The 23,013-nt window shown below is 35.2% G+C and overlaps 3 protein-coding genes and 2 non-coding genes across 5 annotated transcripts; all 5 read left to right on the top strand.

Moving 5' to 3' along the window:
- The first annotated feature begins 652 nt into the window (after positions 1-652).
- On the top strand, positions 653-9,224 carry LOC117912484 (eukaryotic translation initiation factor-like). Its single transcript, XM_034827076.1, has 9 exons — positions 653-1,040; positions 3,043-3,114; positions 3,353-3,448; positions 3,590-3,811; positions 6,002-6,099; positions 6,406-6,493; positions 6,590-6,940; positions 7,043-7,285; positions 7,787-9,224. The coding sequence occupies exons 1-9, from the start codon at positions 876-878 to the stop codon at positions 8,825-8,827; spliced, it is 2,376 nt and encodes a 791-aa protein (XP_034682967.1). The 5' UTR covers positions 653-875; the 3' UTR covers positions 8,828-9,224.
- Positions 1,857-1,961, top strand: LOC117913717. The gene has a single exon (XR_004651152.1). It is a non-coding gene; the product is annotated as a small nucleolar RNA snoR103 (small nucleolar RNA).
- Positions 2,176-2,280, top strand: LOC117913716. The gene has a single exon (XR_004651151.1). It is a non-coding gene; the product is annotated as a small nucleolar RNA snoR103 (small nucleolar RNA).
- Positions 9,225-9,314: 90 nt separating the features above from the next.
- LOC117912485 (pentatricopeptide repeat-containing protein At3g29230-like) lies at positions 9,315-11,451 on the top strand. Its single transcript, XM_034827077.1, has one exon. It carries the CDS (start codon positions 9,327-9,329, stop codon positions 10,905-10,907), a length of 1,581 nt encoding a protein of 526 aa, XP_034682968.1. The 5' UTR covers positions 9,315-9,326; the 3' UTR covers positions 10,908-11,451.
- Positions 11,452-19,463: 8,012 nt separating this feature from the next.
- Positions 19,464-20,420, top strand: LOC117912242 (mitochondrial import inner membrane translocase subunit TIM23-2-like). The gene has a single exon (XM_034826755.1). The coding sequence runs from the start codon at positions 19,591-19,593 to the stop codon at positions 20,137-20,139; it is 549 nt and encodes a 182-aa protein (XP_034682646.1). The 5' UTR covers positions 19,464-19,590; the 3' UTR covers positions 20,140-20,420.
- Positions 20,421-23,013: the final 2,593 nt, after the last annotated feature.

Raw genomic sequence — 23,013 nt, 5'->3', positions numbered from 1 at the left:
AAAAATTATTCTAAAAAACAGATGTGAAACAAAGCCTAAATAGTTATGTTTGGACACGCGTAACTTTTTTTCTATTTTTTTTTTAAATCTAAATGTAAATAAAGACAATTTTCCCCTTTTTTTTATGCTTAGCAATCAAATTAACATAGAAGTAAAGGTGTGATTTTAGTATATTCAAACATTTATTAAAAAGTAAATTTTCAACTCATGGCCTTTTGACTTCAATAATGAAAGGTAGGGCATCGCCTTTCAACTAGCAAGAATATGTATCACAATCATACATACATCTATTCAAAAAGAAAACATATCATCATAATTGCTATCGATCTTTTTCTCCACATAAAATCCTTTATCTCTCTCTTCCTATAAAAATAATATGCCTTTTTTCTTCATAATTTTCGATTTATATCTTAATATTAGAAGGTGTATTAAAATATAAATCTAAAAATAAGAGGGCCTTTGTTGTAAATTTTATTAGGGAAAGGAAGATGATATTGTGATTTACTCTCGAGGAAAAAAGTCAAAAACATTCAAGATTTTAGAAAAGGGTATTAATGTAATTTCATAAAAGTACAAAAATAAATAAAATATATAAATTAGGAATGAGAAAAAAAAAAAAAAGGGAAAATTAAGGGAACAAAAGGGTTTTTCTCATCTTGAGGGCGCCTCTCTTTCGTTCTCTCTTTGCAGCTGCGCAGAGAGAGGTGAGGTATATACAGGTTGGGAGAGAAAGTCCAGAGAGGCTGACTCTCCTTTCTCTCTATATTCGAACCCTATTCCTACTCTATCTCTCTCTCTCGTGTGTTCTCTCTCTGTGCCCACTTTCCGTTATCTTTTTCTCTCTACAACTCAACTCAGGATTCGCATCTCGAGTTATGCAGCAGGCAGATCAGACCGTCATAAGCTTGCGTCCAGGTGGTGGTGGTGGTCCTCGCGGCACCAGATTCCTCGGCCCTCGCTTCGACTCTTCCTCATCGTCTTCATCTGATGCTCAGCCTCTTCGCCCTCACGGCGGTCTCGCTCCATCGTCGTTCCTCAAGGTCAGTGCATAAAACCCTTCCTTTTGTCTCAGATCTAGGGTTTCTAAAAAAAATCCAATCTTTTTTGTTCTCCTTTTTGCTTCTTGTTTCCGTTTTGGATTTTTTTTTTTTGGTTTTTTATTTTTTTATTTTTTATTAGTGATTGTATATCAATAGTTTTTGTTTGTTTGTTTGTTTGTTTTGTTCTTTTGATCTCTTGCATGGTTTTTGTATTGGATTTTGGTGGAAGCTTTTGATTGCTCCGTTTAGTGGCTTTTCAATCTTGCATTGTTTGTTGATGATTTCTGTTTATGTGCGCTTTCGTTGTCAAGAAAGGATAGGAAAAGGTAAGAAATTGATAAAATTTGGAATTTTATTTTTGCTCTCTCTCTAAACATATAAAGCCCGGTTGCTCAGTTTTCTTTCCCCAGTTCTCTTGGAAGCCAAACAAAGTTTAATTGAGTTGATGATTAATGATGACTTATTGCTGTAGCGGCTGAGTCTTATTATCAACTTTACCCGGTTTTGATGACGTGATTATTAATGTGGGGGAATGGCGAAAGGGAAAAAAAATATTGAATCATGTTATAAGATCTTTCATGACTTATGACAAGAGAAAATAAAATTCTCTGATTTCTCAAGTGTATTGGAGCTTTTTGGCTTAATTGAGGTGTGCTTTTTTACTGTCGGTAAGGTAAGGAAAGCATAATTATCAAGATTTCATTCTCCGATGCTCAGTTTTCTTAGAAATCAAATGAAGGGTGTTGAAGTGTTATGAGTATATTTTAATGGAGGTTATATTTTAATAGATCTATTGTCCTAATTCTTGGTGGGGCACTTCAGTGCGTGTACTTGCTGTAAATATGGACGTACATTAATATGCGGGCTTTAGGTGGGCATGCGATGAGTATAAGGGTGCCCATAAAGGACCTTCAGAACAAAATTCTCTGATTTCTCAAGTGTATTGGAGCTTTTTGGCTTAATTGAGGTGTGCTTTTTTTACTGTCGGTAAGGTAAGGAAAGCATAATTATCAAGATTTCATTCTCCAATGCTCAGTTTTCTTAGAAATCAAAGGAAGGGTGTTGAAGTGTTATGAGTATATTTTAATGGAGGTTATATTTTAGTAGATCTATTGTCCTAATTCTTGGTGGGGCACTTCAGTTCGTGTACTTGCTGTAAATATGGACATACATTAACATGCGGGCTTTAGGTGGGCATGCAATGAGTATAAGGGTGCCCATAAAGGACCTGCAGACATAGAGATACAGTTCAGTTAGATCAATGTGGAAAAATGAGAGTAATGTGTGTTGTGATTAGTAGCTTCAATCCTTACATGTCCTTCCTTTAGTTAACATCTTATCAGATTAATACATCTTTCTCCATCATTAAATGGAATGCAATGCCTTGTTACAATCAATTTAGTGTAAACCAGCAATTTAGGTCCGGACAATCAAAAAGAAAAATACCAATTGGACCTGTTTACATAGAGACTGTAATCTGTTGCGTGGAGTTGGGGACCACAGTTCCAGATCCACAGTTTTGAATGCTTGAGCATTGGATTTCAAATTAAATATAAACTTGGTTGTCTTTAAAACCCAAAAAAGAGTTGCCAAAGTAAAAATAGTAATGATCTTGCAATTAACTGGGGTTCCAAAATTCATTTTCTGTGCAATAGTATCAAGTCAAACAGTTTCCACTCTATTTTTACTAGTGTCATGGCTTTATTTCTCTAATTTAAGATCAAACATGTTGCCAAAATTTGATATTTATGGATGAGTGGATATCAGACTGTAAATATCTCTACAGAGGAATGATTGTTTAATCATCCCAAATGAACTGGGTAAAAGACTGCTTTACTGTTCTTTTGTCAATGTTGCAAAACACAACATACTCTTTCCTAATAATCTGTTTGCAAAATACAACAAAATATTTCTTGTGCCTTTTTCAACTGTTATGTTGTCATGGAGTAGAGAGTTAGGATTTGATTATTTCTTGACTCTTTATGCTGTTGTATTGTTGTAGAGTGGAGACTTGCGGTTTGAAGGTCGTGAACGTGTCCGGTACACCCGAGACCAGCTGTTGCAACTTAGGGAGGTACGTCATGTTGTCGATGCTTGTAATACTTATGTTCTTTGCTTTGATTGTGTTGAAGAATAAAAGCAGAAGATTCTTCAGTTATTTATCTCTGTTTTCATTTCTGTAGTCTAGAAAGTGGGATGCCAATAGCCTCATATCCTGTTGGCAGATGTGGTCTTCCAGTGCATGTGAAATTTTTGTATAATTGTGTTTTCTCTTATGTCCCCTTCATGTTTCTGATAATCTTTTCCCTTAGGTTGTTGATATCCCTGAGAATATTTTGAAGATAAAACAAGAGATTGAGTCTGAGTTTGGTGGTGAAGACCAAAACTGGAATCGTGGAGATGGCAACGTGAGTAGAGCATTCGTCTTATCTTTTTCTATTATTGTTATAATTATTATTATTAATAGTGGTTATAACACTATTTTCCCATTTTTGATGTTCTTTTTGCTGTTTAAAAGCTGTAACATCCATTTTTCTAAATTTCTTTAGGTTCAACCCCAATCCCAAAGTCGTTATACTGAGCCAGACAACCGTGACTGGCGTGGCCGATCTTCACAGTTGCCTGCCACTGGAGAGGATAGATCCTGGGAATCAATTCGAGACAATAAGGAGTTACCCAGTCGATTTGAGTCAAGGACTCAGGACTTGAATAACCGTCAAGACCAACTAAACTCCCAGTTTGTGAGGGCTCAACTATCTTCTAACCAAGGGGTACTGCCTTTTTATTAAATGTGTAGCCTCCTGTGTCCTTACCTTGTTTTGCTATGTTATTTTTCTCGATATGGAAATTATTTTGTTTTTGAAAACCTTTTATGCATATGGTCATGTGATATATTGATATATTTAGTTGATAGAATGCCCCTGCTTCAAACTCCAAATTAAACTTATAAAAATATAATACATGCAATTTGAAAGAGGATATGAAGGCATGGTTTGTCTAATTTCTAGTTTGTTAGATTTGTGATAACCATTACTTGGGTGATTTGTGACAGTTCTAGGATTCCAGATGTTGATAGAGGACTGTTGTACATGAGTATATTCAATCATATGCTATGTTTATTTGAAATTTATATTGCACAATTGATTTAGTGAATTGGTATGATCAAGCATAGTGTGAATTAAGTTTTATTAATGCTAATAACTGCTTTATTAAGTCTAGAGTTGTATATTTCTCAATGGTTTCTTTTCACCTGATAAACCTGGAAATGCACATTTAATTCTTCATTAGAATGTGTCGTAAGTAGTTATGATAGTTTAATTAGGAATCCATCTTGTAAGTATCTATGATTGTTTAATTTGACTGATTTTATCAAGAGAAAAGGGAAAATTGAAGTTGGGTGAAAACCTGAAGGGAGGTTTCCCATATACAAAGGGTAAAGTAGTAAATAAAAGAGCTATAAAATACTGAGATAGTCAGGGTCATTGCTTGTAGTTTTCTTAACGTTTTTTATTTGTTGGTTAACTAAATATTACATACCACTCTCAAAGAGTTGAAACTCAAGGCTTTATTGAGTTGGGTTGAAGTATCTGAGAGTAAAAAAGGACGATTGGAGGACTAAACAACTTGAATTGAAATAAGTGAAGTTGATTTCATCTCATAGGGTAGTGGTATCTTTTGTTTTCATTATTTGGGTTTTCTTTTTTGCTTCCATGATTAGTAATGGATATGCTGCTCAGCTGGCACAGCAGTTTTGTGGGGTCAAAATGGTCTAAGATTTGGAGGATGGTCTTTTGTTGTTCTCAAGCATTGGAGGGAGCACAGGATTTTTGGAAACCTTGAGTGCTTGGAAAGCCTTGAAAGCGCCTTCCTTAAATTGTTGTTTGAGCAGTTTAGGAGTTCTGGGAAGATGAAGCTTTCTTTTTTAGGCTTTCTTTATGTTTTGGGGAGGGGTAAGGATGTTAGGACCTTTCTCTTGGCTTCTTTTTCTGTCATGTGCCTTTTGATACTCTCTGCACTAAGGTTGTACCCCCTTTTTGTTTGGTGCCTTTTAATATCTATTTTACCTAATTAAAAAAAAAAATCTTTATTGATGTCAAATGTGTGTTCCACATTTTTTTGGTTGATTTAATGCTCTTCTGTAATAGAGTTGGTCTTTCACCATCAAATTTCAAAATTATGCCCAGGTAGCCTATTTCCTAAGTTATTTGGAGATCTAACTGACCAAAACCCCGAGGATCAAATCCTGGAATATTCTAGGTCCTGCACTTTTTTAGAGACATTAATATGTTGCAAATTCAAGGTTGAATAACCAATGTTTTTATTGACATGCTCATTAGATAGTTATCATTTTTTTTCAATCATAAACAAACAAATTATTTTAAAAATGAAGATACAAGAGAGGGATGAGAAATCCCTCCCTCCATTACAAAACCTTATCAAAACAGAGTGAAGAAATACTCCCCAATACACATCAAAACAACTCAACATTGCTATTTTAACCCTTTGAATCCATGTGTCAACATCTAAACAAGATGAATTATGTTGAGAAGAAGAATGCCCTGGAAAGCTATAGTAGTAGAACCCCTAAAAGATGAATAGAAGTAGACTAGATTCCATATCATTTAGGTAGACCTTGACTTGTCCTCAAAGATCTTGCATTTCTTCCGCCCCCCTAACCATCCAAATCAATGAGAGACAAGTAATTTCCATAGCACTTTGTCAGAAGTGTTCCCCAAACCCTTAAAAGCAATGTTCAACATGTCACTAACACTTCAAGTAGGAACCTGAGCCAAACTGGCTAGTCTGAATAGTTTGGCTTGGATAAGTTTTGAATTGGAGAGGTGGTTCTCTGCTACTATATTGTTGTCTATTTTGGTTTACAGTACCTGTAGTTGTGCTGCTACGACTCCATTCGTCTTTGGATTTCAATTTGCCCATTCTAACCTAGTATATATTATCAGGTAGGGCCTGCTCCTGTTCTTGTCAAGGCTGAAGTGCCATGGTCTGCTCGAAGGGTGAGTCTATCTGAGCAGGAACGTGTTCTGAAGACAGTGAAAGGGTAACTAATCCTTACAACTTTGTTCTCTGATCTTCTGAATCTTGATCACTTGCCAGTAAAAGGGAAACTAATCCTAGCAACTTTGTTGCCCTATCTTCTGAATCATTTGTTTACATGATTTGTGATGCATAATTTTCGGAAATATGGTACCCATCAAACAAAAAAATTTCGGAAATATGGTGAACCTATGGTTCATTGACTTGAAGTTTCATACCGATTAAGGATTGTTTTTGGTATATGGCCTACTGGGGAATTGGAATAGCTTTTCTGATTATGTTTTCTATGCTTGTTGTATTTTCTGTGCAGCATACTGAACAAATTGACCCCGGAGAAGTTTGATGTTCTCAAAGGTCAGCTGATTGAATCTGGAATAACCACCCATGATATTTTAAAGGTTCTCACTTCTTACAGATTTTAAATGCCTTTTTTCACAGATGTTTTTCTGCTTTTTGGTTGCTAATGAAACTAAGGAATCTGTTTGCAAATGCAGGGTGTTATCTCGCTTATTTTTGATAAGGCTGTGCTGGAGCCCACATTTTGTCCCATGTATGCTCTTCTATGCTCAGACCTTAATGAGAAGCTGCCGCCATTTCCCTCTGAAGAACCTGGTGGGAAAGAAATTACCTTTAAGCGAATCCTCCTGAATAATTGCCAAGAGGCATTTGAAGGTGCTGACAGCCTGAGGGCAGAAATTGGGCTGTTGACTGCCCCTGAGCAAGAAGTGGAACGGAGGGAAAAAGAAAGAAAAGTGAAGCTCCGAACTCTTGGAAACATTCGCCTTATTGGTGAACTTCTTAAGCAGAAGATGGTGCCTGAAAAGATTGTTCACCACATTCTTCAGGTCACTTTTTGGAGTTCCATCATTTGGTCTTTAGCTGTTCTTTCAGACAGTTACAGTTAGACTCTGTTATAAAGTAGCCTGACTAAACTGGTTGTGATACAGGAGCTTTTGGGACAAGATGGTAAAACTTGCCCAGCTGAGGAGAATGTGGAGGCTATATGTCAATTTTTTAATACTATTGGAAAGCAGCTGGACGAGAGCCAAAAATCTCGGCGAGTTAATGATCTTTACTTCAGCAGGTTGAAGGAGCTGACGACAAACCCCCAACTTGCACCACGGTTGAGGTTCATGGTTCGTAATGTTCTTGATCTGCGGGCGAACAACTGGGTCCCTAGACGTGAAGAGGTTGAATTTCCATATCTCATTGACTCTTCTTTTATCCACCTCTAGCCCTGCTCCCATACCCCCAACCCCCTTGGGGGTGATTGGAGGGGAATTTGGGAGACTTTCTTACAGTTGCTCCACCTTTTTTTATTTGTTTCAATTTGTTCAGTAGTTTAGTCTGTCTGCCTCTCTATAATGTCTGATTTTTCTCATTTTTCTCAGAGATTAGATGCGACCACATTTTCTAAAATTCAAATGACCTAAATGCTATTTCTAGCCTACTCACTGCACCATCTTCTCTTATAATTGTCTTAATTATTTTTCATTTGAAAATGATGAATTTTGTTACATTGAAGGTATTTACTGGCATATCTACTTGTACAGAAAATCTTTGTAGATGAATGATGAGAATCATGATAATTATAAATTTACGAACTTGGAAGTCAGGGAACATAGAAATGCGTCAAAGTAGATCATCCTTGGCATTATCTGACAATGTTGTTTCGATGATTGTTATTGCAGGTGACAGCTAAAACCATCACTGAAATTCATTCAGAGGCAGAGAAGAATCTAGGGTTGCGTCCAGGTGCAACTGCAAGCATGAGAAATGGTCGTAATACAGGGGCACTTGGTGGTATGGGCCCTGGAGGCTTCCCCATTTCTAGACCTGGTTCTGGGGGTATGATGCCTGGAATGCCTGGGACCAGGAAGATGCCTGGAATGCCTGGGCTTGATACTGATAACTGGGAGGTTCCTCGAAACCGTTCAATGCCAAGGGCTGATGGTGTTGGAGCCCAGTCTGCCTTGCGTGTCCAGTCAGCTTTAATCTCCAAACCAGGGCCAATCAATTCAAAACTTCTACCCCAGGGCAGTGGGGGTTTCATAAGTGGGAAGACAAGTGCCTTATTGCAGGGTAGTTCTGCATCGACATCTCAACAGCCTTCCAGCTTTGTTTCGGGAGTTGAGCCTATTAGTCAAACCCCTAAGCCTGTTTCTCAGGTAGCACCTGTTCGTACTCCTGAGAAACCACAGGCTGCTGCACCAAGATCAAATCCTGTTGATCTTCGTAGAAAAACTGTCTCCCTTCTGGAGGAATATTTCAGTGTTCGAATTCTTGATGAAGCATTACAGTGTGTTGAGGAGCTGAAATCTCCTGCATATCACCCTGAGGTTGTTAAAGAAGCTGTTAGCCTTGCCCTGGAAAAGAGTCCACCTTGTGTAGAACCAGTCATAAAGCTTCTTGTGTACTTGTTCAATAAAAATGTTTTGCTGGCTAGGGATTTAGGGACTGGATGTCTCCTCTATGGCTCACTGTTGGATGATGTTGGCATTGATTTACCAAAAGCACCAAATAACTTCGGTGAGGTTCTTGGGAAGCTGGTTTTGGCCGGGGGTTTAGACTTCAAGGTGGTGAAGGAGGTCCTGGAGAAGGTGGAAGATGACAGGTTCCAGGCAGCCATCTTTGATGCTGTCATGAGCAGCATTAGCTCAGACCCTTTGGGGCAAGGATTGATGGAAAAACATAGACTTGATATCCAGGACTGCAAGAGTTTGCTTGGTTGATTCCAGGCTGTGTGTCTTAGTCATCGCAGGAAGCTGCTCAGCTTTCTATAACAGGGGAGATCAAATAATTGCAATACTTTTATTTATTCTTCCCATATTTTGCCATAGTTTCTTGCTTTCAAGTTTTACAATTTGTCACCAGTGGACCAGGAAACTACAGAATTTTATTCAGTTGTATATTTTTTTTTCGAGTTTTTCTCTTTTTTCATGAATTTGTTTATTAAGTGAGGATTAGCATAATGCCTTGTATCTCTCTCAGGTTCTAGATATTTATTCCCAGAACCCGGAGATGAGCAGGCTTTGTTGTTATCCAGTTGTTACATTAGATTTTGAATTTATATGTACCAAGTAATTTGGTTTTTGCTACCCAGGCCACCATGGTGGGCCAAATTTTCAATATGCGATAAGGTCTTCAGTTTGTCTTTACTCTAATTTTTCTTGATTCTTCTATATTCCCAGATTCTCTGCTTTTGAGACTTGGTTTTTTTAGGGTACTGGTATGCCCAAATGGATACTCTATAGTCTGATGGCTCTTTTCCATTGCAGCTTCCTTTATTCATTGTCCTCGGTTGACTCAGGACTGCAAAGATGGAATAGGGTTATAAAGAGGCGAGTAGGCCAGGGTAATCCAGATCAAGCCATTCTTGCTTATGTCGAAATGAAACGAGTTGGGTTTCATGCTGATAATTTTACATTTCCTGTTTTACTCAAAGCAGCTTCAAGTCTTTCTTCTTGTTGTATTGGTTTTGCTCTCCATGGCCAGGCCATGAAAACCGGTTTTTCTGGCCATTGTTTTGTGGGGACGGCTCTGTTGGACATGTACTCGGCCTTTGGGGCCATTGATCATGCCACTAAGGTGTTTGAGGAGATAGGTGTGAAAGATGTAGTTGTTTGGAATTCCATGTTAGCTGCATATGCTTCTTGTGGTCAGATGGATAATGCCATGAAACTGTTTGATAATATGCCTCTGAAGGACCTTGCATCTTTTAATATCATGATTTCTGGGTATGCAAAAATAGGAAGAAAAGCGGCTGCCAGAAGCATCTTTGATAGAATTCATGCTAAGGACATCGTGTCATGGAACTCAATGATTCTGGCATGTACCAATGTTGGCGATATGGGTAATGCCCGGAACTTGTTTGATGTAATGCCTAAGAAAAACGTCATTACATGGAACACAATGATTTCTGGCTACTTACATGCCCAACTTTATGCTGAGGCTGTTGATTTATTTGATGAGATGAAAGCCGGAAACCATGAGGCTGACCATCTGACCGTTACTCTTGTTCTATCTGCTTGTGCCCATTTAGGGTGGCTGGGAAAAGGCACTGAGATGCACGTATATGCTCAGGATCATCGGCTGGCATCAAGTCCCCATGTAGCCACATCATTAATCGATATGTATGCAAAGTGTGGAACCATACAGAGGTCACTAGAGGTGTTCTATAAGTCTCAAGTAAAGGATATTTATTGTTGGAATGCCATCATCTCCGGACTCGCTCTTCATGGCTATGGTCATGCTGCTGTCAAACTCTTAGACAAAATGCGGGATAATGGTATAAGGCCTGATGAAATCACCTTCATTGGACTTCTCAGTGCCTGTAGTCATGGTAGCTTGGTCCAAGAGGGTTGCCGGTTGTTCGACTGCATGGAAAAGGAGTTTGGCCTTCCACCCAAGTTAGAGCATTATGGCTGCATGGTTGATCTTCTGGGTAGAGCTGGATTTCTCGACCCTGCATTTCAGCTCATAGAAGCCATGCCTTTTGAACCCGGAGAAAGCATCTTGGGTGCCTTGCTTGGTGCCTGTGTGATTCATCAGGATCTTGAGACTGGAGAGAAGGTGATAAACTTGATTACTTCCAAGGCTCATCATGTGAGTGATGGAGAGTTTATGATGTTTGTGAACTTGTATGCATCATGTGGCCAACGGAAAGAAGCCAATAGATGGAGGGAGAGGATGAACGAATCGGGGATTGCTAAAACTGCTGGGGGTAGTACCATTGAAGTCAATGGAAAATTTTACAGGTTTTTGGCTGGGGATATCAGCATGGATCAAGATTTGCATAGTGGGTCAAATTAAAACTGTGAGACCTTCATTTGTTCATGATAAATATAAATCCTCTCATTTCATTATTCATTTCAATTTGTACAAATGAAACAAAGCAGGTGATCCTCCCTTAATGTCTTCATCCTGAGCATGCTGTACCATTCACCATATCTGCCCAGGAATTAGAGATGGCCCAAATCAGTATCCCGAAAGCCGACACCATGGAAGCCAGGGAACACAATTTGCAAAGCCTTGCAATCTGGGGAATCTTGTGGATCAGCAGAGTGGCTGCAAATGCAGCGGAGAAGGCAAACATGATGGATAACACAAAGGCATGAAAGGCTGATGGGAGGCCCTTGAAGATGATTTTTTGTACTGGGTTTCTGTTGGCATGGTCATTGGGAAGTAGAATGAGAATGGTGGCAGCTGTGAAGGTGACAAACAAGATAGACTCCATGGTGTATGGGTGGTGTATTCACTGCTACATGATTGAGAAGAAATGAAGGAATATGGTTTTCCAGGAAAATTTGCAGGATCCCATGTACATCTAAATATTCATGGTGCCTTGCTGAAGAAAGAGGAGAAGGAAATTTCAGAGAATGCTACAAATCAGAGTGAATCCATGGAAATGCATTCATATGATGCTGCCTTTTTCTTTGGCTTTTGTGGAAGAGATACTTCCACACTCCCACAGAAGTGAAAGCAGCTCCTTCCGGGAAATTCATTTGTTTTTATAGAAAGCATCACGAATGTATGATAGTCTTTTCAAAAAGTGTCATCCTAAAAAGTAACAAAAGTTTTTGAGTCATCATCGGAAGTGAAACAATTTTTTCTTAAATATTTTTAAGGGGTTTTTAAAGAAAACAATTTTACCAAAATAGGCCACATGAACCCCCCCACCCCCAACAAAAAATAATTAATTAAAAAATTTAAAAATATCAAAATTATTCTTAATTTCAATGATCATGCTTATTTAATAAAATCAATCTCAACAAAATGGGAAGTTAAACACAATTTTTGTTTTTAAAAATAAATCAATATATATTTAAGAGTTTGTTGAAAGACGTTTTTAAAAAAACATTTTTAACAAAACATTTTTAACTTAAAAAATATTTTAAAGAAAAATATTTATTTAGTAAGATTAAAATGCATTTGATAATGATTGTAGAAAATATTTATAATTTTTTTAACACTTAAAATTTTTTATTTTCCAGACAATAAAAATATTGGAAACACTTTTTAAAATCACTGTCAAACACATTCTCGCATTCTTAAATTCTTAAGAAGCATATTAAAGTTTATTTTTCCTAAAAATATTTTCGAATGAAATATTTCAATTAAGTGTCAAACACACTCTAAGCGTTTGTTTAGATATTACTTCTTATAAGATACAAAAACTTTTAAAAGCATGTATTAAAAAAGTAATCATTTTACAAATTATTTAAAAAAATTTATTATTTCAAATTTTACACCTCTTTATTTTTTTGAGAGATAAGATAGATTTTTATTTTATTTAAAAATAAAAAACAAGAAATATATCAAATGGACACTAGGCTGTGAATTATTTTTTATTGTTAAAATGCCTGTAGTTTTTGAAAATTTGAAAAACAAATTCTAAGGCTCTGTTTGGTAACTGTTTTCAAAAATAATTTTGAAAAATAGTTTTTGAAAATTGTATTATGATGTTTTATAAAATAAAAGTATTCAATACTTTATTTTTAATCACTCTACATGCTTGTATAATTATTTTTTAAAACAATCATAAAAAACAAGTGAAAATAATATAAAATAACTAAAAGTGTTATCTAAAAACATTCTATTTTACGTTCTTAAGAAAATAAATAAGAAAATAGTTTCTAGTTACCAAATGTGTTTTTTATTTATTTATTCTGAAGAACAGAAAACTATTCTCGAAAAAAAAGTCCGGCCTAAACTATTTTAAAAAGTAGCCCAATGTGCTTAATATTTATTCTTAAAAGGACTAGGCCTTGGGGTTGTAAGTATGAGCGCATCCCAAGTTCGTTCCATAAGGCAAGTTAAGTTGTATTGGGCTTGATTGGAGCCCACAATTTCCTCGAATTGATTATAATAGGTTGAACAAATTAAAAACAATCAAATAAATAAAATTCAAATTTTCTTTTAAAAAAATATAGATATTGCTTCAAAATTCAAAAACCAAATATATAGAATTTGAACAAAGAAATTATGAACATATTTGAAAAGGGTAAATTTGGCCATGTGACAAATATTCAATTTTAACCTTTATTAATATTAATAAAAATAAAAGGAATAAATAGAGAAAATTCCAAAAATTTGACAAAGTGAGTAATTAAAAATGAAAGGAGTCATTGTGAAGTTGGAATAGAGAAATAAGAAAAGAAATTTAATTTGGTCAATATATTGAATTATTTTTTGAACGGATTATTTTAGTATAAATTTTAAAACTTAAAGTTACTTTTTAAAATAAATTTAATAATTAATAATTAAATTAGAGAAATTAGAGTTTTTTTTATCTCTTCAAAAGATAATTTTCATATTGTTGTAAAACGAGGATAAATGCAACAAAATTCAAAGTAGAGATAAAATATATATGACTTTAACAATATATATAATGGGAAGAAGAAATCACATGAGAGAGAAAAAAAATTTCTTTCTTATTTGGAGACACATATTACGGGGATGAGATACACTTTTATAGGCTTTCGAAATGACTTCCATTAATATTCACATTAATGGATATTAATGGAACTCATAAATAATATTTAATGGTTTCTATTAATGAGTATTAGAAACCATAAATAATATTTAATTAACATTTATTATAATTAATGTGGTGACATTCATTATTTCAATTATAACACTCCCCCTTAGATATCTATCACATTAGAAAAATATGCCTCATTAAAACATTGTTAGTAAAAAACCTAGCGAAGGAAAAAGAGTATAATATTCTTATAATTCTTTAAGTTGCTCTTGGTATGTTAGGATTGTCTTGTTAAAAACCTTGATAGTAAAACCCAATGAGACAAAATCTGGAAGAAGGGAAAAATAGTATAGTACACTAACACCTTTTTACAAGCATACTTTCCCTCATGTCGATACCCTTGAGTTGACACATTCTAATATTGTGTATTAACTTCTTGAATGTTGAGGTTGATTTTGCGAATAAATCTGCTAGATTATCACTTAAGCGTATTTGTTGTACATCAATTTCACTACTCTTTTGGAGTTCATGTGTATAAAAGAATTTTGATGAAATATGTTTAGTTCTATTTTCTTCAATATAACCCACTGTTATCTGTACAATGCATGCAACATTATTTTCAAATAATATTGTCGGGTCACCTTTGATAGAGGAGAGTTCACATGATTCCCAAATATGTTGGATCATAGATTTTAGCTATATAGATTCACAACTTGCTTCATGAATTGCCAATATTTCTAAATGATTTGATGATGTGGCCATTATTGTTTGTTTGACAAATCTCTATGAAATAGTAGTACCATTACAATTAAACACATACACTATTTGTGACCTACCTTTATATGGATCTGAAAGATATCCTACATCTGCATATCTAAGCAATTGTTGCTTTGATTCCCTTGAGTAAAATAGACCCATATCAGTAGTTCTGCGAAGATAATGCAATATATATTTGATACCGTTCCAATGTCTTCGAGTTGGAGTAGAACTGTGTTTTGCTAATAAATTGACAGAAAAAACAATGTCTAGATGTGTACAATTGGTAAGATACATAAGTGCACCAATAATACTAAGATATGGTGTTTCAGGACCAAGTAATTCTTCATATTTTTTCGCAAGGACGAAATGAGTCATTTTTCACATCAAGTGATCAGACAACCATTTGAGAACTTAAAGGATGCATTTTATCCATATAAAAATGTTTCGAAACTTTCTTAATGTATGTTGATTGATGTACTAAAACTTCATTTAGAAAATGTTCGATCTACAGGTTGAGACAAAATTTTGTTTTTCCAACATCTTTCATCTCAAATTCTTTTTTCAAGTAATTTGTTGTTCTTGTGAGCTCTTCAGGAGTTCCAACAAGATTTAAGTCATCAACATACACTGAAATAATTGCAAATTCGGTTTCTAATTTCTTAATGAAGATGCATGGGCATATAAGGTTATTCACATACCTTTCTTTTAGCAAGTATTCACTAAGGCGATTGTACCACATGCTTCCAAATTGCTTTAATCCATACAAGGATCGTTGTAACTTGATTGAGTACATACTACGAGGCTTTGTACTTTGCTTTAGATAATTTAAATCCTTCAGGGATTTTCATGTATATATCATTATCCATAGATCTGTATAAATATGCTATAATAACATCCATGAGACGCATATCTAATTTTTATGAGACATCCAAACTAATTAAGAAACGAAATGTGATTGCATCTATGATGGGAAAGTATGTTTCCTCATAGTCAACACCAGGTCTCTACGAGAAACCTTGTGCTACTAATTGTGCTTTATATCTTATGATCTCATTATTTTCATTATGCTTTCGTACAAATACCCATTTGTACCTAACATGCTTTACATTTCAGGTGTTTGGACTACAAGTCTAAAAAATTCTCATTTTGTTAATGAGTTTAACTTTGCCTATATAGCTTTTTTCCATTTTGGACAATCATTTCTATGTTGGTATTCTTCCACATTTCGTGGTTCAAGATCTTCATAATTTCTTATGATATCGGAGGCCACTTAGAAAGCGAAAATATTGTTAATAATAATATTATTTCGATCCCATTTTTCTCCCATGTGTACATAACTTACTGAGATCTCACAATTTTTAGGTATCTGTGCCTCTTCAAGGGCTTCTTGTTCAATATATGCCTCTTCAGGGGCTTTTTGCATTATTTGTGTCTTTTCTAGGACTATAGATTTATCAATTTTAAACTGATCAGTCATTTTGATGGTCTATTTTAGAGTGCCAAGTTTTTCTTGCGTTATTCTATTCCGGGGAGTTACATCCTTTGAGCCGACAGGTCTACCATGCTTTAAACGTATCTTAGATTCATTTGTAAACTGTCATACAGGGACATCAATTCACACTGGAGTATTTGCAACCGGGATATGTGACTTTGTCACTTTCTTTGTATCAATGAATGCATCTAGTAATTGATTTGCAAGATTTTGCAACTGAATGATCCTTTGAACTTCTTGTTCATATTGATTTGTACAAGAATCAAGATGGGTCATAGTAGATGTCTTCCAACTAATTTCTCATTATTCTTTAAGAATCGACTTTTCTCCTCCTAATGATGGAAAAACACTTTTATTAAAATGACAATTTGTAAAGCGTGATGTAAATACATCGTCTGTCAAAGGTTCAATATATCTTATGATAGATGGAAAATCAAAACCTATATAAATCCTAAGTTTTCGTTAGGGACCCATTTTAGTGCATTGTGTAGGTACAATTGGTAAATATACTGCACAACCAAAGATTAGTAAATGAGAGATATTTGGTTGTTTTCCAAGCACAAGTTATGAAGGAGAGTATTCATGGTAAGTTGTAGGTTGAATACGAACTAAAGTTGTAACATGCATAATAGCATGTCCCTAGGCGGAAATAGGTAATTTGGTTTTCATTAGTATTGGTCGAGCTATTAATTGGAGACTTTTGATGAAGGATTTTGTTAAACCATTTTGGGTATGAGTATGAACAATAGAATGCTCAATATTTATCCTTATTGACATGCAATAGTTAATGAATGTTTGAGAAGTAAATTCATCAACATTATCAAGATGTATTGTCTTAATTGGATAATCTAGAATATGTGCTCATAATTTGATTATTTGTGCAAGAAGTCTAGCAAAGACAATGTTATGTATAAAAAGGAGACAAATATGTGACCACCTAGTGAAACATCTATTAAGATCATACAATAACGGAATGGTCCACATGGTGGAGGGATAGACTTATATATGTTCCCATGTATTCTTTCTAAAAAGACTAGTGACTTAGATATGACTTTAGTAAAAGATGGTTTGACTACCAATTTACCTTGCAAGCATGCAACACATAAGTATTCACTGGACAAAAGAATTTTATGGTTCTTTAGTGGATGCCCATGTGAGTGTTCGATTATTCAATGCATCATTGAAGACCTTGGGTGACCTAGCCTGTCATGCCAAAGGACAAAAACTTTTGGGTCGTTGAACTTCTGGTTCACGACAACATATGATTCAATAGACTTTATAGTTGTATGATATAACCTAGAGAAGAAATCTGGGAGTCTTTCCATTATAAACTTCTGGTTAGATATAATGGAAGTAATGTAAAGATATTCTACATTATCTTCATTCATAATTTCAATATGCTATTAATTTCTACGGATATTTTTAAAACTGAACAAATTTCTTCTGGATTTGCTAGAATATAAATCGTCATTTATATGGAATCTAGTGCCATTTGGTAACGTTATGTTTGCTCTTCTAGAGCCTTCAACTAAGTTTGTAGTACCAAATATGGTACTTATATTAGCTTTTATTAATACTAATTCAAGGAAATATATTTTATCTAGAAGAATTGTGTACATGGTTGCACAATCTATGAGACATACATCATCCTCATTCATCTTGAGACTAAATAACACATGGATTCTAGCTATAACTAATATTAAAAAAAAAACAAGGCATAATGTAAATAACAAAAGAAAATCAGATGCAAATATAAGACATAATAATATATTATTTGATATAAAAAGTAATATCAATCAATGTTAATCTTCTCATCATTTATTAAATGGTTTATTTTTTCACTAGGACCTCAAAATAAATCAATGCCATAATAGGTTAGATCCAATCTATTACCGTCGATAAATTTCATTTCTATCTCTTTTCCTTTTGCTTTTATTGATGCTTAGTAAAGGTTGACCAAATGTTTGAGCGTATGACAGGTACGTGACAAATGCCTCTTCATACCACATTTATAACAATTATTCTCATGGTTCTTAGGAGGTTTATCTTGTAAACACTTCCCAATTTCTTGTTTTGCCTCAGTATTGTTCCACTTTTAGTGGTGCAATGAGGCTTTCATTTTCTGAGAATTTGATGAATTATTACCATAAGAACCATGGTATCAGGGATTTCTTCAACGACCACGACCATGTCCTCGTCCACATCCACATTTATGAGTTTGGGACGATATTGCATTCACTTCAGGGAATGGTTCAAGTCCAGTTGGATGAAACTGGTAATTTCTCATCAAAAACTCATTATTTTGTTCAGCAACAAGAAGACATGATATTAATTCAAAATATTTTTTAAATCTATGCTCTCGATATTGTTGTTGTAGGAGCACATTCAAGATATGAAATGTAGTAAAAGTTTTCTCTAACATGTTTGCTTTTGTGAGTTTTTTTCTTCCTTCAACTTTAATTGAGAGCTGATTTTGAAAAGTATGAAGTTATATTTACTAACAGTTTTTAAATCCTACAACCTCAAGTGCATCTAATCATATCGAGCTTTTGGGAAAATCACAATTTTTTGGCAGTAATATTTTTCCTTCAAATTACTCTATAGAGTAACAGGGTCCTTTACCGTAATATACTCATTTTTTAAACTTTCATGGTGGTGACGGTGAAGGAAAATCAGCGCTTTTGCGCGATCCTATAAGGATGCTTGATTTCCTTCTTTAATCATAACTCCAAGATTCATTGCATCAAGATGTATTTTAGTATCAAAGATCTAAGATATATAGTTTTTTCTCGAAATGTCAAGTGCCACAATTCGAGTTTTGTGTGGTTCGACATTGTCAAATAACTTTATATATATGACAAAACAATATTATTAAAATCAGTTATAATAAATTGATAGCATTGGTATAACTTTTGATTATAAAAAAAATCAAATAATTTTCTTATAACTTTTGTCAATATATAACAAAATAAAATCTAACAATAATATAAATATATAAAATTTTATTCTATATAAACAACTTCAAGTTTAAGATATGAGAATTATCTTCAGAGCAATTCGTGCTAATAATGTATTGTAAAACAATGATAAATATAACGCAACTCAAAGTAGAGATAAAATATATATTAATTTAAAAATATATATAATGTGAAGAAGGAATCAAAGAAGAGTAAGAAATCCATTTTATAGGCTTTCCAAATGACTTTCATTAATATTCTTATTAATGGATATTAATGAAACTCATAAATAATATTTAATAGTTTTTATTAATGAGTATTAATGGAAACCATAAATAATATTTAATTAATATTTATTATTATTAATGTGATGGCAGTTATAACACATATTATTTTTTTATAAATAATAATAAAATTAAAAATATATATTTTTTATTTTGTAATTACTCATCCAAATACCCATGCACAAGAAAGTCATAATTATTTATAAATTTTTAAAATTTTCAAATAAAAATAATTTGGAAAAATTAATAAAATATAACATTTTTAGTATTTAAAAAAAAAAGAAAAAAAAAAAATGGAGGGAGTGGGGAGGAAGGGGTGGAAGTCTGAAAATAAAAGAACTTTCTTGAGAGTTCCTCTCTCCCATGATTCCTATAAAATATTTAAAAAAATAAAAATAAAAGCCAATGAACAGCGTGGAGACCAAGTCAGCCAAACAGCCCTTCTCTCACGTTAAACCCTAAACTCTCAACAAAGCCTCTGCGATTCCAATTCTAGGGTTTGCTGCTTTCTCTCTCTGAAATGGCGGATCAATCTACCGATTCGAATCGGAAAACTCGAGTCTACCACCCATACCAAGACCTCCAGGTCCCCATCCAAAACCTCTACAACCTTCCCACCTCTCCCGAGTACCTCTTCGATGAAGAATCGCTTCATCAACGCCGCTCTTGGAGCGAGAATCTGCAATACTATACGGGGTCGGGTTACCTTTCCGGAGCCATAATCGGTGGCGCCAAGGGCTCCATCGAAGGGATCAGGGCGGCGGAGGCCGGCGACACGCTCAAACTCCGAGTCAACCGGGTTCTCAACTCCGGCGGCCAAACGGGTCGGAGGTTCGGCAACTCGATGGGCGTTCTTGGCCTTATTTTTTCCGGGTTGGAGAGCGGGATGATACACTGGAGAGACACCGATGATATGCTCAACAGCGTCTTCGCTGGTTTGGGCACCGGCGCTATGTATCGAGCGGCTGCGGGGCCGCGCTCCGCCGCGATCGCTGGTGCTATCGGAGGTTTGGCTGCTGGCGCTGCCGTGGCCGGTAAGCAGGTCATGAAGCGATATGTTCCCATATGAAGTTTCGGCTGATATGTGTCTTTTAGGATTTTAGGGTTCTGGAGGTTTGAGGGATGGTGGATTTGTGGTCTTTTTGGTTTATAGTTCAATGGCGTTGGTATAATTGGATTAGTTTGTGTCATTTGGGATCCAATTTGTCGATTTGTCTTTCTTGCAGAACCAAACTACCAATGGCAATTTGGATTTTTGGGTTATTTTTTAGCTGTAATCATTGAATTACACATTACATATGACATGTTTCAACATAAATTTATTTTATCATTGATTCTTTTATTTATTGATCCTATCGTCTACAATGTCAGTTGTGATCCTATGTGATAAATTTTGAATGAAAGCTCACTGAAAAAAATAAAACTTGGTGATAATGAATTTGAATCTCTATTATGATTGATTCATGTAACCATAAAGTCAACTATATCTTGAGTTTCTGTGTTTGGTTGTGATTACTGATATACATAGATAGTCTCATTAGATTAAGATTCTGGGAGTGATTGGTAAATTAGAAAAGTCTGAAAGGCTTTTGTAATGAATATGGTGAAAAGTGAGATCCAAATGTCTTCACTTCCAAATAATTTTGGTATTTTGGGAATAATTTTATAGATGTTGAATCATCTCTGTAAAAATAGGTTTATGATATTGCCATAGGAAGGGAAGCAGCTGCCCTTATTCTTTTGGGTGGTCAACCTTGCTAACTAGTTGTGTTCATTAGATGTGGCAGCATGAATCTTTGATTCTTAATGAGACTTGGTTACAAATCGATGCAACGTAAAATATGGAACATCTTATGACAGTATCATGGATTTTGCATTCAGTTTGTAATCGCATTTCATTACATATCTTTTCTTGGTGCCTTGAATGCGATTGTTTATGTTTTTCCTAGCCTCCCTCTTATAATTTTTGACTCCTACATTACTCTCCAAAAGTTATTACCTCTAGCTTTTGACATATGCATTTGTTTCTTAATCTATCTCGCTTATATTGGAATCATCCATCTTGGGATTTCATTTTATCTAGCTATACTTTACTTTCTTGTTTTGGAAATATGTTGTTTCTTGATTGCTCAACACTGCTGGTGTCGCATAAAAGTTTTCACTTCATAATTGCACAATTTCTAGGGAACACTTTCCACTTCATTTAACTTGCTCTAATTCTCTATAAGGTGTCATCTTCAAACTGTCAGCTATGGGTGATAGGTATAAGGTCATGATTAGCATCTCCAAGCCATAAGTTAATTATACACTTGTTTATACTTATCAATTCATTCAAGTTACATTACATGAATTTTTAGTCAGTCATATGACTCATGCCCTGCCTGCTTCTAATCCTATTAATAAATTTTTTCTGGTTAAGACTTTCTCCGAGTATATATATTTAATTAGAATAACCAATCCATTAATATGAACTAATAGTTATAACGAAGGAGAAAAAGTCCTAAAATCTACAATTTAATACAAAAAAAGGAAAAAAATAAAGTACTAAATTTAAACTACTTCAAAAGATAACTAAATAAGCTCCATGGCTAACTAGGCCCATTCAAGAAAGTGGGGTTGTGTTGGGGGGTGACGGTGCTTCAACCTCAACTCAAGAGGGGAGTTTTGGTGGCCTGGCTGTTGAGGATCTGCTTTCAGACAAGGACTTCACCAAGCTTATTGAATTAGCATATTTTGGGGAATGGTAGTTGAGGGTTTGAAGAAGAAATCTGGTCTAAGAAGGCTGGATGTGGGACCCCAAGTAAAAGGCGGAAGAAGAAACCGGTGTCTTCTTCTCGTTTCAAAAGGGAGCTAAGAGGGCTCAACAAGAACAATTGGGTTGTTCGGTTAGTCATGGAGGTTCTTCTCTCTAGTCCAAAAGGAGCAGCAAGAACAATTGGGAACTAGTTCTAGTTGATTGATGAAGATTAAAATCCTTTCATGGAATGTAAGAGGGCTCAATGATGGTGAGAAAAGGAAGTTAATCAAGTCTATGGTTAGGACCTAGAAGGCAGATCTGGTATGGTTTCATGAGACTATGGTGCAAGAGATGTCATTAAAGGTGGTAAGAAGCTTGGGTGTTGGAAGGTTTCTGAGCTGGGGTGCAGTTGATGCAAGAGGAGTGCTAGGAGGCATTTTGATTTTTTGGGATAATAAAGTTTTGGATCTACTGGAGTTGGAGTGTGGAGGGTTCTCCATATTTGGTTTTTTTTAGGAATGTTGGAGATGGTTTTGTATGGGTGTTCACAGGAGTCTATGGTCCAATCTTATTGAGGGAAAAAAAGGATTTTTGGGAAGAATTGAAAGCTATCAAAGGTCCGTGGGATGATCCTTGGTGCGTAGGAGGGGTTTTCAACTTTGTTGGATTACCAGGGGAAAAAAGAAACGATTTTAGATTCAAGACAGATATGAGGAGGTTGTTAAATGTCATTAAGGAGTTGAGGTTGAAGGACCTTCCTCCTTCTAGATGTCAATTCATGTGGTGCGGTGGTTTAAATTCTTAAGTAACTTCAAGGTTGGACCGCTTCTTAGTCTCTAATGAGTGGGAGGACCATTTTTCAGGTATTTCTCAATTTGCCTTTTCTGTGATTGCTTCTGATCACTATCCCATTATTCTCAAGGGTGGAGGGGTAAAAAAGGGCAAGACCTCCTTTAGATTTGAGAATATGTAGCTCTTGATGGATGGGTTCAAAGAGCTAGTGAGAAATTGGTGCACTAGGTATACGGTTATAGGTACTAGTAGTCATCGCCTTGTCGAGAAATTAAAGGCTCTTTAAAAAGGATCTTATAATGTGGAACAAAGAAGTTTTTGGTAGTGTCTCCTTTAGCAAATCAGAAGCCTTTTCTCGTGTTCAATCCTGGGCCTCTAAGGAAAGAGATTGTTCTCTTTCTCTTGAGGAGGCAG

Source organism: Vitis riparia, chromosome 4, assembly GCF_004353265.1.
Source record: "Vitis riparia cultivar Riparia Gloire de Montpellier isolate 1030 chromosome 4, EGFV_Vit.rip_1.0, whole genome shotgun sequence".
In the NCBI taxonomy this organism is placed as follows: Eukaryota; Viridiplantae; Streptophyta; class Magnoliopsida; order Vitales; family Vitaceae; genus Vitis; species Vitis riparia.
This window is presented reverse-complemented; position numbering and strand designations above follow the sequence as displayed.